The 17,255-nt window shown below is 32.1% G+C and overlaps 1 protein-coding gene across 1 annotated transcript in view; it reads left to right on the forward strand.

The window, feature by feature from the left end:
- Positions 1–17,255, forward strand: part of LOC133180172 (uncharacterized) — a 126,870-nt gene extending 109,615 nt beyond the window's left edge. The window contains exons 18-28 of the mRNA XM_061314741.1: positions 1,073–1,201; positions 6,154–6,299; positions 9,815–9,950; positions 12,310–12,468; positions 13,877–13,970; positions 14,330–14,400; positions 14,736–14,870; positions 15,066–15,185; positions 15,288–15,436; positions 15,598–15,733; positions 16,961–17,255. Coding sequence (XP_061170725.1) covers positions 1,073–1,201; positions 6,154–6,299; positions 9,815–9,950; positions 12,310–12,468; positions 13,877–13,970; positions 14,330–14,400; positions 14,736–14,870; positions 15,066–15,185; positions 15,288–15,436; positions 15,598–15,733; positions 16,961–17,032 — 1,347 coding nt within the window. The 3' untranslated portion in view covers positions 17,033–17,255. The remainder of the gene's footprint in view (positions 1–1,072; positions 1,202–6,153; positions 6,300–9,814; positions 9,951–12,309; positions 12,469–13,876; positions 13,971–14,329; positions 14,401–14,735; positions 14,871–15,065; positions 15,186–15,287; positions 15,437–15,597; positions 15,734–16,960) is intronic.

The raw sequence follows: 17,255 nt of genomic DNA on the forward strand, positions 1-17,255 counted from the left end.
TGAAATTGTGAACGAATTTCAATATTTAGGTATAATTATGTATCGAAGAGGATTGCTCAGAAGTACAAAAACGCATTTAACTAAACAAACTTCAAAACCCATGTATTTAGTACCTAGAGAAATAAGATACTTTAAGGCCAAACGACACGTTCCTCAAATATGTTTTGTATACCTTGGTATCTTATAATAACTTATTCATATTGTCATTCACTTGTGATTTCTAAATTGTTTTCAATATGTTTTAAAATATGAGTACACAAAAAATTGTTACATTATAAGATTACCCATAAGGATGACATAAGAAATATTACCCTCTGGTTTCTTGCCCAAATGCCTGGTAAGGTACCTCAATTTTTGGTGAGGAAACTTGCTAAGTATCTATACTTCAATGACAATTTCTTGGGAAAAATTATATGTTTTCGCGGAACGTGTCGTCTGACTTTAATTTGTCAGTTGTCTGTCAAATAAATCTAATTGATAGTGCTATAAGTCCAAATTAGACATACAGTTGTGAAGTCTGGGCGTATTATGCATGTTATCGATGGATATCGCCCAGTTTCCCCATAAAACATATAATTTGGGTTGCTAGATTTTACATGTAAATCAATTTAAAAAAAAAATAAGTGAATTTCTTTTAATATCTATGTTTTCAAAACCCAGGTACTGATTAGATAAAAGATCAATGGTTTATGCGTCTTTAGACTGTACATGTAAACAAAGAAAAATATCTTTCCAAAATTTATCCTAAAGAATAGTAAGCAGCAAAGAAAAAGCCACAGAATGTAAAAATAATCAAAGACCTCCATGTTTACGTGATTTAAGTTACTCAAAACACAATCCTTAAGATTGGAGTTAAAACTGATTTATCCTTTTTAAAAAAAAATGTACAAGGATACATTTTTACATACTTGAAGGAGAAATATTTTAAATGTGCTAAGGTGCAATTAACTTCATTGTTTCATATTGTATTTTTTATCACCATAATGAACTGTGGATTGGTGTTTATACGTGATACTTCATAGCAATGTAGGGGAGAGTGCTATGGCCAATTAACTCCATATTTTTCTTGCAGATTAAATGTACTCAATATTGGCCGAATTTTAGCGACAAAGTGCAGCATGGCATCTTTATAATAAGAAACCTGGAAGAGAAGATATATGCTAATTACACGTCAAGACGCTTCAAAGTGTACAACAATCTGGTATGAAGCAAATATATATTACAATAGCTTAATATCAACTTAGAACTATAGTACAGTAAATGCGAGTTTTTGTAAAAAAATAAATAAATAGATAAATTAATAAATAGCCTAATATCAACTTTGAACTATAGTACAGTAAAAGCGAGTTTTTGTAAAAAGAAAAATAATAATAATAAATAAATAGCCTAATGTCAACTTAGAATTATAGTACAATAAATGCAAGTTTTTGTAAAAAAATAAATAAATAAATAAATAAATAAAAAGCCTAATATAAACTTAGAACTATGGTACAATGAATGCGAGTTTTTGTTAAAAAAAAAGTAAATAAATAAATAGCCCAATATCAACTAAAACTATTGTACAGTTAATGCGAGTTTTTGTTAAAAAAAATACATTCCAAAACTACTAGAAAAATAAATTCCTAGAAAAAGTTGCTATTAATCTTTGATGTTTTTTGCTTATACCTATAATTCAAAATGTTTTTAATCTGATAATGTTTGATATATTTACATAACTGAAAGATGTCTCTGTGCTGATGTTTTGTTTCTTTATTTAATTGTTTTAGTTTGCTTTATTTTTATTTAATTTTCGTATTTAATACAGTGTTATATAAATTTCAATTCGCATACAAATGCTTACAATTAAATATAATTTGATGCATTACTGAGAGCAAAAATTGCCAGAAACGTTTCTCTAATTCGATGAAGATGTATTTACAGTCAAATTAGTAAATGCATACTTAAAGACAAACACAACCATTCTCGGACAGGCCAAAAGTTGAATCTATTTTTGCTTTTCACCATGCTGAACATTTAGCAGATATTCTCCAAAATGATTGCAAAATACGTATACTTTGAGGGAAAAAAAGATCAAAGAAAAACACGGGAAAGATTGAATTATTACATATAAATCCAAAAAAGACAGTGTCTAAAGTGTGATCGTGTTCAACGTACAAGTAAAATCAACATACCTCTCTAAAAGATGTTCCTACATTTTGCAACATTAGCCCCTCTCGGAGTTTTTATGTAATTTCCAATGATAAACAGATGGATTCATTGACCTCGTTTGCAAAAATGCCTCGTATAATGGCGGTGTTTAATCCAAATAGACAAATTCCCGCCGTTTGATCCATATTCCGTTTTGCTGATTTAACTTGTTACAAATAAAATAACACGATTGGAATAAAAGAAAACAATAAATCGAACGAACGACATCGCACCAAAAATGCACGGTCCAAAAAACGATATCCATGCTAACACACCTCTTATATACTCTGTGTTGTAGGGAAGCTGCTATTTTACAATAAACGCGCATGCTCAGAATTATTCTTATTGGATTAAATGTAAATCTATTCAAAACTTCCATTGATACCTATAGATCTGTCTCGAACTCTCAGCGATTCCAATTATCTGATACATAATATATATATTTTATTGCATTTAATGCATAATAATCAGCAAAAACGTGTTGTTTACGTTCAATTTAAAACCATCGTGTATATATACATTATGAAGAATGTTAGGCATTGCAAATTGTTAAATTATCGTCTTTGGTTCATAAAATTTTGCCTGCGTTCAAGATCAAAAGCAGCTAGGCTTCGTTAAGATAATATATTCCTAACAGCTAGACTAGTAGATCGTTTAAGGTATTTCCACCATCACAATTTTATAGGTTCAAAGTAGAAAAACTGCATTTATTTTCACTGAATAAAGTTTAAATTGATTAATAATTGTAAAAAAAAAAATGAATTGTATAGGTTGCTCTATTTTTTTAAAATGTACGACATAAATAAGCAGAAGTATATGTCAGCATAAAAATAGTGTATTTTTAGTACACAATATTATAAAAATTAACTAAAAAATGATTCAGAAACATAATTCTGATGCTGAAAGTCCCAAAATATGTTACTTTATAAATATGTTTGAATTATGAATATCAGGAAAACCATTTTACTTCAGAAGTACAATAAAGGAAATGCCTGAATGAAAATACATGAGAAGGAGTTATTGCCCTTATAAACATTTCTTAAAGATTAAATAATTAAGAAAATAAAGAAAATTTTCATCTTTTAAATTAATTTACTTAACAATATTTTTCATTACACCTATTGAAATGCATTCTTCACAAAGATGTATTTCTATTGGGCATGAATTTAAATTAATAAAGTTTTTTGCAAAAACCTATGACATCACAAGAGGGTGGAAATGCCTTAATATCATAACTCTCTTAAGTGCTGCATAGCCACTACGATCATGAAAGCACCGTAGGATATCAGAATTATACAGCAAAATTGAAATAACCTGTGGGCATCATAATAGTATCATTATTTAAGAAATAAGGTATTGTTTTTAAACATCTATATCGGGATATAAATACGGGTTGGGCACGAGAATTTGATCTCATACAAACCCGTATTTATATCCAGATAGATGTTTTAAAATGATACCTTATTACTTATATTTACATTTGACTTATATATATTTTATATTTGCCTGATTATAATCTTTCACGCGTGAAATATTTTACTTTCAAACTCAACAGCACGAGTTTGATCTATTGATTGCGCCTCAACCCTGAAAATTACGTCGAACGTTTATGACGCGAGGAACCCTTGTTTATACGGATATAGATACGCGTTGCTTTCAATAGTGTTATATAAAAGAAAACATTTGCAAATGTAAATATAATATTATGAAAGAGGAGTGTGGAATGCGGGGACTGATTCAAAAAATGCATTACTAATCAAAATTATACTTTTGAAAAATCAAGCTCATGTTTTTAGATAGTCCTGATATACCTGTGTGCATTTTTTTTTTTTTTTAAAAATGAATAAAATTGTAATATAGCTTAGTGTGAATCCCTACATAGATTACAGAAAGTATGTCGAACTAGCATGAAATTTGTTGATTTGGTTTTCCTGAGCTTTAATTAATTAGGACCTGAACCGAGGTAAATTTCTATGTTTTATTTATTTATTTATTTCAAATATCTTTAAAATCCATGTTTCTATTACAGCAGTATCTCATAAAAATAAACGTTGTTACGTCATACTCATTATGACAACACAGTTACAAATACACAGCACATTTAAGGCCTCAAAAAGGAGCGGGACCTAATTTATACAGGAAGTATTTACTACATGACATCACACAAAAATAACAGTTTCTCAAATTACCTCAAAATAAAATGATCTGCGATTTTAATCTTTTGGAGCTTAAAACTACATCACAACTTACTGTAGCATAAAGTTCTGTCTTTAATTAAATCCCACACAGCAAGTTATACACATTTCACTGATCGCAATTCACGTGTCTAAATGATGTCATATTCTACATTTTGACGCAATTTGTATGCAGTGACAGGCGGATCAAGTAATATTTTCACAATGTAAAAACGCATTTTGTAATGAAATAGAATATTATTTGCTGATGTTAGAGGCCACTAACTTCGATGCTATGCCCTTTAAAGGAATTTTTTTCATATATTTTCCGTATCTTTCCTAGTCAAGTAATACTACCGAACATTCGTATGCAGATTCATTGGAGAGTAATAGATTATTATATGCTGTTTTACGTCCCATTCGAGAATTTATCACTCTTATAGAGACGTCACCGTATACTGGTGAAGGGCTTCAAATTTAGACCTTTACTCGGCACTCAGAGCCATTGAGCAGTGAAGGGCTTCGAGTTTTAAGGTGTCATCCAAAGGACCCGCAACTTTCACTTCAAAGTGCCGAGCGCTTGGCGAACAGTTGCTACCTATTTTTTTCGACTTAGGTCAAACGCGGCCTGGATTCGAAACCACAATCTACCGATTACAGCTCGAACGCTCTACTGACTAAGCTACCGTGACGGTTGAACCTGCGGTAGGATCATTAACAAATTTAAGTTGGGCAAACATGAAAAAATATCATCTCATGGTCGAGGAGAGAAATAGAAGGGTCTTAAATAATTGATATATTGCAAGGACATACATTTAATGGATCATGCCAAGTTTAAATACATAATTTCAATAGGTATTTAAACATTTGAAAAGTGCTGCGAACCTGATGAAATCTTGCAAATGAATTATTACTATATTTAATGTAGTTGTCCATCAAAATATTCAACATGCGGTCTATAACAAATATAGTTTTAGCAATTAGATAGTAGAATCTATATAGGTTTGCAGGATTTTCACAAACTACAAAGAATGCTGAAAAAATTTACAAATATAACTTGTATTTTTCAATCGGTTATACCCTATCTATTTATAGATAACCTAAATTCTGCAAGTATATTTGCTATAATCACTTCAGTGCTACATGACGTGACAAGTCTAAAAAAATCTAATCTTCCTCAACCTGTTGTTTTTAACCATTTTACTTTTGTCCGATATAAGTAGACTACTGAAAAAAAGTAATCATCCTTGTAAAGAATGTACTTTTGTCTTTAAAAATCGCCGATATTTCTACTAAGAACTTTACCTGAGCTGTGAAAATTTGAAGTATCTGTTTTTAGAAACATTCAGATAAAATCGACTAATGGCATCTCGTATGGTGAAAAAATGTTGTAGTCATAAACTTACAGATACTTGACAAGTATACCCCCCCCCCCTTTAAGCAGCCGATACCTTTTCCTGAAGTTCTCAAACATCTTCATCCTGATATTTTTTTTTAATTTTAGTTCATTAAAAATTGGATCTCACACAGTGAAAAAAAGAAAAAAAATTGTTTGTAGAGACTTGTTCTGATTGGCATTTATTGTCTTTATTAATGCTTTTGATAAAAAGTATAGCATGTTTTTTTGAAATTTTCCAATATGTTACAGTGTATGCACATCTATCGGTCTGACTCTTTATAATCGAATCATTTCTATGCAATGAAAAATGGATAACAATGTTAAAGTCAGGTCAATAGAAATCAATAATGAGGCATGGTAAGGAGCATAATCTTTATAATTTCTTATTAATAGGATAAAAAAGACCGTGAAGTGCTGATGCTTCATTACACACGGTGGCCAGATCATGGAGTCCCTAATCCACTTAGTCTTGTTGTGTTCCACCGTCACGTGATGAAAACGTCATCACAGACTGGAAAGTACATGCTGGTCCACTGCAGGTTATATTGTGATATCTTATTATTGAAATTCTTTAATAACAAAGACTTTCTCTCTCTCTCTCTCTCTCCTGTTAAAAGAATTGTACTCGAAACATGCTCCGAATCCACTGGAAGACGTAAACCCCATTTGCATGTGAAAATGGAATATTACTGCATAAATAGGAAAAGTTTATAATGGTAAAGCTAAAGTCATCCTACTTGCTGTATAGCTTAATTTTTAGTTGGCCATTTACGTCTACAGTCAGTAAAGAATCCAAGCATGAAACAGGTCAGGCAGACTCTTTGGCATCGTTTATTTAAGGTTCACTGGAATATATCGATTTGACATATTGAAAATATCTATTATTGATTGAAAAAATGTCATCCATATAATGAAATGATGAATTGAAAGAAACGGTTAGACTTTTCTCCTTCATCTCACGTAAAAGGTTTTGAGTAATTTCTGATTCGTTAGAATATACGAACAGGTTGGATGATAAGGGAGCACAATTAGTGCCTATCAAAATTTTCAAATGAATAATTGAAGACACTCTTTTCAAGGACTGCCTAGATATTTTCAATGAAGGATTATTCTAAGAATGTTTATAAACACCAAGTGATATTGAACACTTAATCGAGTTAATCGACCGATCAGAAACCCGGAAAGTCAAATATAGAGAAATTTTGATTTTTTCTTCCATTGCTTAATACAAAAGAGATGTTCTGTTCATCCAGTGAAAGAACTTGATGCAACCTTATGGATTCACCTTAAGGTCATTTTAAATAAGGTCTTGATCAAAAGACTCAAAGCGTCAAGCTCTTACATGTATTCGGTACAGAGGAAGATTAATTCTAGTGAATTTTCATAATTTTGCAAATAGATAAGCCAAGAAGACCTGGAAGTTAAAACTCATAATTAAAATTATAACTCATACCTTTTTTAAATTGAGAAATTTACTCATATACATATTTAAACATGAGCAAATTTGCCACAGTGTGCAAAAGTATATGTTCTACGCGTTTTGCGTGCGATTTTTTGTTGTACTGTGAGTAAATCTCATAAGAATTCTACTTTACCATTATTTTTTGGTTCATGATTTCCATACGAATGGTTTTATACTGCATGGAGAGTGAAAATTCTTTTTCATGTATTCAACATTTGGATTACAGTTTATGCATGATGCTTCACTGAGCTTAAAATGAGTAGAAAAACCACAATTAAAGATGTGGTTTGAATGATGTTCTTGAAAAAGTAAGTGAAGAACAAAGATTAGAGAATATTAGAATTAAGAAAGGGGCTGATTTTTTTCAGTAGAAGGCTTTGTGAAAAGCTCGATCACGAAAATCCACAATTGAACCTCTCAGCACACAGCATTTGCTTTCTCAAATGAATAAACACCTGGCCCTGACTAGGTGTACATCTGCTGACAGGAGTATTTTTTCTGCATATATGCAGGTGCTTTAATAAATGAATACATTTACATTAATGCAAATTATCTGCATATGAATAAAGCTCGCTGTATAAACAAGGTTTAAGTGAAGTATCTCATGATGGGTTGACAAATCTTGGTCCTATCCAAAGGTCAAGTAGACGAGAGGTCAGTTTGGTCATGATTGGACCTAAAAATCTAATTTTTTATTCATAATTTTCTCAGAAAACCACTAGACCGAATTACATCTTGGTGTTAATTTGCATTTTTCAAACATATCTTGCTGACCTATGTAATTGGGTTAGTGTTGGACTTCTAGGAAATACATAAAATACTATATGTAACCTCCAGGGTAGAGCTGATTAGGCAAAGAACTGCATACTTAACATTGTAGCAGATTGGATCGATATATTCATTTCTTCTCTTTTTCGACTTCATTCAAATCTGTATAGCATATAACTTTAAGATACAATCAATTAGTATTGTTAAATTTAAAGGCAAAGGCATGTTACTGAATGATTTTAATAAAATTATTGCAGGAAATTATTTACAGTATGTAGAGTAAAGTTATTTTTTTCTTCTCATAGTCTATTTTAATATTATTCTTAACTTCAACATATTTAGAACTATGTTCAGTCTTTCAAATGAATACAGTAAATCACTTAATAGCAAACCGCGAATATTTCGAAATCGGCTTAAAGAGACTGACAATCTTTACCAAAAAGGGGAAAATATCTCAGTTTTAACTGGACATAACGAATTATTTGCAGATACAGAGAAACATTTTTGAAATTCCTGGCAAATGTTTTCAACCCAGTTCTACTGTATTTATTCGGTGTCTTTTTTTATCTGCTCAACTATTTATACAAAATTTATGCTTTAATCTAAATGTGTTGCATTGAAGTTTTCAACCAATCAGCGTTTGCTGTTTATTGATAAACACACACACATGCGCATTGTATATCAAATCATTCTATGGTATATGTGATATAAAAAGGAAAGCCAGCCAGAAGGCTTAACCAAATCAGGCCAGTACCAAACCAGTTCTGATTCCAAAATTGCAAATACTCTAAGAAGAGAAAACATGACGTGTGGTTAAAATTTATATTAACACTGCTAACATCTGATGAAGCATATCTATCATCAAATATATATACCACAAGAAAACATGAACATTTTAGTGCATTTTTTTAAATGGTCATTTTTTTGTCATGTAATTTGCTAAAAATAACTATTGAAGCTTCAAAATTTTACGTCAGGCACATTTTTTTTTTCACTGAGTAAAATTTGTTCATTTTAAATATGTTACATTTAAGTGATCTTTCTGTACAAAACCGTAAGTGCCATTTTAACTCTTTTGACTCGAAATATAGTCATAATGTTCATTTTAAAGCTTGAATCACTAAGCTAAAACGTAATTATTTCGAATTTTACAATAAAAAGGATAGCATTAAATTTAATAACAAGTCATCGGCACATTTAACATTCAAAATATTAGTTAAAATCAGAATGAAAACCTAGAGTAAGTTTTTTATTTGGTAAAGTCATATAAAATATTAAAGACTGATGAACTAGCGTGGATCATCATTCCCTCTTTCCTTTTATTTAATATTTTGTCTGCCTATCTGCCTACTAATTCTAGATGTACAAGAATAAAATGCGTTACCATGTGAAGGACATGTTGGTTTCATACTGTACCTCATTGTGAATTCATTGCTTATTTCAAGTTCAAGAACCCTTATTACAAGAGCGAGATAAATATAAACTTGTTTGCAAATACAGCCCATCGTTTGGTGGTATTTTGTCTATGTTTCATACCAATTGTAAAGTAAATTTGACTACAGATTAATGTATCTATCTAATCAATACAAAGGGTTCACAGCGGGTGTGACCGTTCAACAGGGGATGGTTACTCCTCCTAGTCACCTGAACCCTCCTGTTGTGTTTCCGGGGGTCCGAGTTTTTTTCCCCTGATCACTTGTCGTATATTTTTCTGGATTCATGATATCGATCACTGTTTGCTACCTTCACATTTAAATGGATAAAACTACGAAAAAATATTATGATGAAGCCTAAATGAAATATTCAGATGCTTTATTTTTCCAGTGCTGGAATTGGGAGAACCGGAACATACTTAGCTTTGGACGCCCTCTACCGGGACGGGGAGAGAAATGGCAGAATTAATGTACCGATGTACGTCAGGACCATGAGAAAAGACAGAATGAACATGATACAAGGAGATGTAATTTTAATTTATTTTGCTTTATTCCGTTAACTTTTTCTGAATTCTTTGAGAAGAAAAAACGGCTTTAAATGTGTATTTTACATTATTTTACCAAATTTAAACGTATCAGTTTTATACAAAATTTGTTGAAATAATAGATTTTGGTCCCAATTTTTTATTTAAAAAAGAAAAGTCCCTTTAACATTTGGTTTTACTGACATGGGATTTTCCGTAAATACTTGCATTGATACAAATCAGCTTATACATAAAGAATATATTAATAAAGAGGCGCTTCTATGGTTATTCTTTCTTCCTGTCCATACTCTACAAGGATATGCACGATATTTTCCGCATTCTTTGTCTTAAGCACAACAGGGAAGCATTATTTAGGTTACATAATATGGCTTGGTCTCCTGGAAACAAAAGCTTTATTAACATAATAGTATGATGCATAATTTTCTTTCATATAATTTAAAAAACACTGGCAGTAATATTTCCCTTTAAATCACCTGCCAGAAGAAGTTTTAAACGTAATTAGCTATTAAAATTTCCTCATTCCACCCTTCTTAAATTCTTATGATGTATTTCTCCCCAAACCCTTCCTCAATTAAAGAAATAGAAACTAAAGGTTAATAATCTTTTCCAATCGTTTCACTGTTATCATGCAAAGATATTTCCCTGTATTACCTGTCCAAATATTTCCTTGTTTGTAATGCTCTCTCAAAAGACGAATTAAACCATCGTAAATCTGATTTGTTGGGAAATTTTCGAAATTTAAAAAAAAATTCATATCTTAGCATGTCTTACTTCAATGTAAATATTCTATTCAAGCCTTAACATCAATAACTATTTGAACAAGAAAAAGAATCTCATTTCGAAACGAAATGAAAAGAGAAAAGATTTGTTTTATCCAGACAATGTTAGTTTTAGATGTTGAAATAATTTCTTTTACAAAAGCAAGATAGACTTGTATGTTTCTTTTTCGTAGTTACCAACTACGTGTAAATGAATGTATGACATACAGTAGCATCATCAGAAAAACAAATAACCATAACTATGCTGTTACTGTTATAAGAATCAGTACACAGCATCCCGCAACGAATCTGAAGCATACCATAAAATCACATATTTTCAAGGGGTCACATTTTGGAGGTTTGAGGATAAAAAATTGGATCGAGGGAATTTGACTTCGTGGCTGAAAGAGTGCAACGTCGTTACACATTTAATATTTTACAGTTCGTGGAGGACATAATTCGATGGTCTCGTCACACCAAGAAAACAATGAAAATTAAAGTTTTAACCCTAAAGAAAATAAATGATTTCACACTAAACACTTTTCCTGACAAATGACAAGCATTCAAATCTTTTGTAAACACTTTTTTCCAATATAAGTATTTTAGCAAACATATACAGGTTACGAAAAAGATAAGGATAATCTTATCTACCTTAATAAGTTTCAGTCAAACAGCTATTAGAAATATATGTAAATGAATAGTAAATTACATGGTGTTAACAAATTAGATTTCAAATGCTGAAATGCAATATATCACTTTTTTCTTACATTTCCAGTATTTATGCTACTTCTGTATGCATTTGCATTAATAAATAAGCAAAGGGTCAGACAATTATAGCTTCAATATAGTAAACTAAGTAAGAAAAAATTGATATTGGCAAATGAAACATTCAAAATAATAAGAAATAATGCTAGACGAGAAAAAATGTCCATTTACTGACACATTTTTTTTTAATTTTCTCAGTCTTCTATGAATCGATAAAACGTTCTCGTACGCCTTGTTGGAATATGAAACAGAAGGGTAATTAAACTTTTTTTCATATATAATTGTGGAATCTGATTTTTTGAGAGATACAGATTGGTACCCTCTGAGAAAAGAAACCACGCCCTTTGATTGATATTATCTAGCACATACACTTCCCCGTAGATTTTTACAGACGGTTGTGTGTAACAGACAAAAACATATATTGCATCTAGCTGGAGGAATATTGAGAACATTCCGAGAAAACAAAGCCGACAGCTAGGGTTTGGTGTCTCTTTGATCTCTTGCCCAGAAAATGTTCGGGTTTTTTTTCACTCCTCGGAAAAAGTTTATTAACAATGATTTCTTCTAGTGTTTAGTTTATTTATTATACCCTAAACTACTACATATATCAATATTTATAGATTTATAGAAAAGAGCTAATTTTTTTTTTTTGTGTGTGTGTGGGGGGGGTTGTTGCACTAAGGTTTTTTATAACATATTTCTGTACGTGGTTAACTCGATTCTCGTAAGCATATTTTATATCTGTACATGCTTATAATTTTATATAAAGATTGTACTCGATTCTGCATTATAAAACATACAACTTTCTCATCAATCAGGACCAGTACAGAGTCGTGTATCTTGCCCTTTGTGAATCATTCAGTGGGAGATCCAGGTGTCTAACAGCTGAATCACTTTCACAACAATCTCAAGATAGATCTTGCTACACAAATTGTGGGGAAGTTTCAAGTACAACTTCCCTGTCTTCAGACTTCCAGGTAAATTCATCGCACTTTAGAATAAAAAAATGCACGTTTCTTCAGTTTATTATCAAATCAAGAACATGTAATGTGATTTATATACGGTTACTACCTAACGAAATGATTTACAATTTAATAATGATTGTACCATTTTTTAATACAACTTTAGATGATACCAGTAATAATAAAAATTAAACGAGATGTGTTTGTGAAATACTGATGCCCCTGTATGGCAGCTTATGGAGAAAGTTAAAGTTTATCAAATGCAAGTCAAGCTCAAGGTCAAGAGATAAAAAATATGTTGGTACCTAAAGAAAGGTCTTGTCTAGATTGATTGATTGATTGTATATTGTTTTACGTCCCATTCGAGAATTTTTCACTCATATAGAGACGTCACCATATACCGGTGAAGGGCCTCAAATTTTGACCTTTACTCGGCACTCAGGGCCATTGAGCAGTGAGGGATCTTTATCGTACCAACGCCTGCCGTGACACGGGGCCTCGGTTTTTAAGGTCTCATCCGAAGTACCCGCAACTTTCACTTCAAAGTGCCGAGCGCATGGCGAAGGAACAGTTGCTACCTATTTTTTATCAACTTAGGTCTGTCGCGGCCGAGATTCGAACTCACGACCTCCCGATCACGGAGCGAGCGCTCTACCGACTGAGCTACCGTGAACGGTGTCTTGTATAGAGGAATATACCTGTAAAATATGAAAGCCCTAGCATCAACCGTTGAAAAGCTATGGCAAGGTTAAAGTTTTTTAAAAGTTAGTAAAACGTCAAGGTCAAATGGTGCCCGAATGAAGGTCTTGTCACAAGTGTTACACATTATCGTGAAATGTGAAAGCCCGAAAACCAAACCGTCAAATGTTATAGTCAAGGTTAATTTTTTTCAAAGTAGGTCAAACTCTAAGGTCAAGGTCAATGTCAGAATTGTTAGTATCCAAAGGAAGGTCTTGTCACAAGAAATGCATATGTGAAGTATGAAAGCCCTAGCGCATATTGTTTGAAAGTTATGACCAATGTTATAGTTTTCAAAAGTATATCAAACTCAAGGGTCAGTGTCAAAGGTGTTGGTATCAAAAGGAAGGTCTTGTCACAAGGAATATACATGTGTAGTATGAAAGCCCTATCACAAACTGTTCTCATGTTATGGCCAAGGTTAAAGTTATTTCCATATCCAAAGGAAGGTCTTGTCACAAGGAATACACTAGTGAAGTTTGAAACCCAAGCACCAACTGTTCAAAAGTTATGGGCAAGGTTAAAGTTTTTGCGGACAAACAGACAGACAGACGACCAGGGCAAAACTATATGCACGCGAATCTTCGATTACGGGCGCATAAAAAATGCCATGTAGAAATCTATCAAAAATTTAATTTAATTAAACTTTGCAGTGAATACATGTGTACATTCGTAATTGTTGTAGACACTACAGTCTCTTCGGATTAAATATGCAGAGAAAGATTGTGAATCTGGACATACAAACAAATCAGCCAACTACACACAGAGTGTTTTACCGGGTATACTTCAATATTCTCTACATAAATGTCTAATTCCGTATGTTTAAATCAAATTGGAATTTTTAGTAGCGATAATTCGGTCTGATTGATTGTAAATTTCATGGAGGTTTTTGTACTATCGGCTAACTATACAGAGGTCGATGTGCAGGTCATAATAATTTTTACATCAATGTTTAGTTATCTCACTCATGTTGTAATTGTTAGTAGAAACTGTTTGCAAAAAACAAATCTTGCAAATATTATCAGTTATTTCACTCATGTCAGTAGAAATAGTTTGAAACAATCTTGCAAATAACATGATTGTAAATTTCTACAGTTTTTCCCCTAATATTTTAACCCTTTTCATATATGTATTTCAGTGGAAAAATTCCTGTGTTATTTGTCCTATACAAAGGGAAGAAACAACTACTACAACGCTGTTCTACTACAGGTCGTTTTTTTTATAAGTATTATATCGTGATAATGTCCTTAAATGTAATGCTTTCCTAGTATTTCATCTTCCGTATGGATAAAGTGGTTCATCCAAAAGATAAGATGAAAGACTGCTTTATATCTTAATTAAAGATGGCAATGGTTCCTCGATGTCTTTAATTAAACCAGAAAATTAACAATTCAAATTTTACATAATTATACGCATATAATTATTTTTAATTTTTTATTGGAAAATCCAGTTGAGATTGTACTGTGAGATTACTCATTTGCATCAAATACTCGATCTTAAGGGAAAAAAGGAAAATCAATTGCATAATAATTATATTTTGATAGTCCTTCACTGAAAATGACTGTCTAATCAGCGCTCAGTACCCACTTCCTGACTACACTGAAGACCTTTTGAGACTCATCAGAGATTTTGATGCTCGTGTTGTGATTTTCCTTGGTCCTTTGAAGGAAATAAAATCCGTAATATAAACATAAATATCATTGAAAGATGTAATAAGAAAGAAATATGAGTCCATTTGATTTTTATATGAAAATATAACATAAACACAGGAAAAACATGTAAGTGATATCATTTCGTGAAAAAAATGGTTTTCGTACTATACACTCATATCAACCTTGCTTAAAATAATCATAATATCTGTCTCATTTTATCAGTCAACCCTTTGGGTTCCATCAAAATCCGAGAACAAAATCTGTGGCAGTTTTGTACTTAATTTGGCAACATCAACAAATTCAGTAAACTTTACAACCAGGAATATAGTTTTGCATCCAAAGGTTTGTTATGTTTATACATGTATATCATTAGTACCAGTAATTTCCTAACTTAGTGCATGAAAGGTCATGCGCTTCATGTAACACACACGTTTTGTTTTGTAGGGAGGTAGCGACATGAGAATAACTGTATTGGAATGCAAGACCTGGAAGGAAGGGAGGTCCCTTGCAGACAAAAGAGTGCTACTTGACGTGGTCAAAGAGGCAAGATCAGAGAAAGACAAAGATGAGGGAAAAATACTTATTTTGTCCAGGTAGGTCTCAGCTCTGTGTGATTTTGGGCAATTTTCTAATGAAAATCTACTCTTGATATCATTTACATCAGTCTGAACCTTTTAACAATGAATCCCAGCACATTTTATCGACATCAATATCCCGATTTATTTTTACTTGATTTATTGCATGTGTCTGTTAGTGATGGAGCTACACGATGTGGGGCGTTTGCTGTTGTCTATAACGCCCTGGAACAACTCTCAATGGATAAAGAAGTGGACATCTTCACCATCACAAGGCAACTTCAGATTCGTAGACCGGAGTTTGTATCTACCTTGGTGAGAATGTTTGCTCTTTAAGTATGTGCAAAGCTTAACCTTGAAAAAATGTTATGTTTGTTAACCTTTTGATTAATTTATGGAATTTTAATTGTGCAACACTTGTGATTTTTGCATAATTGCATTTAAGGTGAACTTTCCTCGAAATCTTATATGTCAGGTTTTACACAGACTCATTGAAATATGTAACTTAAGCTAGTGTTTCAATTCAGGCAATTAACCAATCTAAAGTAACAGTTATGTTAGTATTTCTGGAAGATTTGGATATATTTATTTTTAGCATTAACTATATTTTTGCTGAAATTTCCCTGCTGAATTTACTTATATTTCCACCAAAAATACAAAATGTACGGTAAACTAGATTTCTACGCTATATTTTAGATAATATTTATTGTTAAACCTGAGTCCAAGCTGGATATTGTTTGCTTGTGATTGTTTTATTCATCATTGAAGGTGAAATTTATCATGGCTATGTAGTGCTGTTTCATGTTACAGAAAAGTGCTAGCTGTCCTGTTACTACATATAAGTCAGCCTCAGTCCATTATCATTTACTGTTAGTGGTATCAAAGCAAGGTTTTTTTCCGTATGATCGGTTTGGAGTAAATATTGACACAAGATGAATCTCTGCCATTCAGTTAACTGAAAGGTGTCTTAAAGTCTATTGAAACGAGACTGAATGGCAGAGCTTTGCCATTCAGTGACCTTTCCCGACCTTTCAGTGACCATTTAGTTAAATGAATGATGAAGGTTTATCCTGTGTGAGTTGTTTCTCTTTTTACATACATATATTTACATTTCCAATGTCTTTGTCCGAGATAAAATTTCAAATAGTAAAAATACTTTATTTCTACATAAATCTACTGGTTCATCGATAGGCGTGATAAAAAAAAAATCACGTGCGGGGCGGGACAGACAGAGACGGAAGCGGGGCTTGTAGCACGTGAATTTACAGAATCAAGAGCATGTAAATATAAGGAATAACTGTCAGATTGTTTGGATTCATGACGATGATCAATCGATTGGCTTGCGTGATAATTTTAGGCGTTTATGCAAATTATCACGCAAGCCAATCGATTGATCACATCATGAAACCAAAAAAATTATACAGTTATTCCTTAAGTACATACCATTTACTTTTGTACAAGAATCTGCGTTATAGGGTGAATTGAAAACAGTTATCATTTTTAGACTAAGAGCATTGAATGCCATATTTTCTACATTTTTAGGAGGAATACCAGCTTTGTTATGAGGTTGTCGCTGAATACATGCAGAATGACAGTGTTTACGCGAATTGTTAAACAAAGGGAGGAAACTTTTATAACTTTAAAAGACTGCAAAAGATAATAATGGACCCCATTTGTGTCATTACTGTGCAAATTTGAATTTAATAACATTACTAAACACAGAAGAGCTCGAGACTTGCTTATTCAAATGGAACTACAAAATTACTAACATTTAGCTTGTTTCAACACCTTTCTCCTTGATTAATTTAAATAAACTGATTGTTAATTCGTTTTTCAT

The sequence above is a fragment of the Saccostrea echinata genome, unplaced genomic scaffold, assembly GCF_033153115.1.
Source record: "Saccostrea echinata isolate AGI-Se365-2 ecotype Australia unplaced genomic scaffold, CSIRO_AGI_Sech_v1 ptg000006l, whole genome shotgun sequence".
Classification (NCBI taxonomy): Eukaryota; Metazoa; Mollusca; class Bivalvia; order Ostreida; family Ostreidae; genus Saccostrea; species Saccostrea echinata.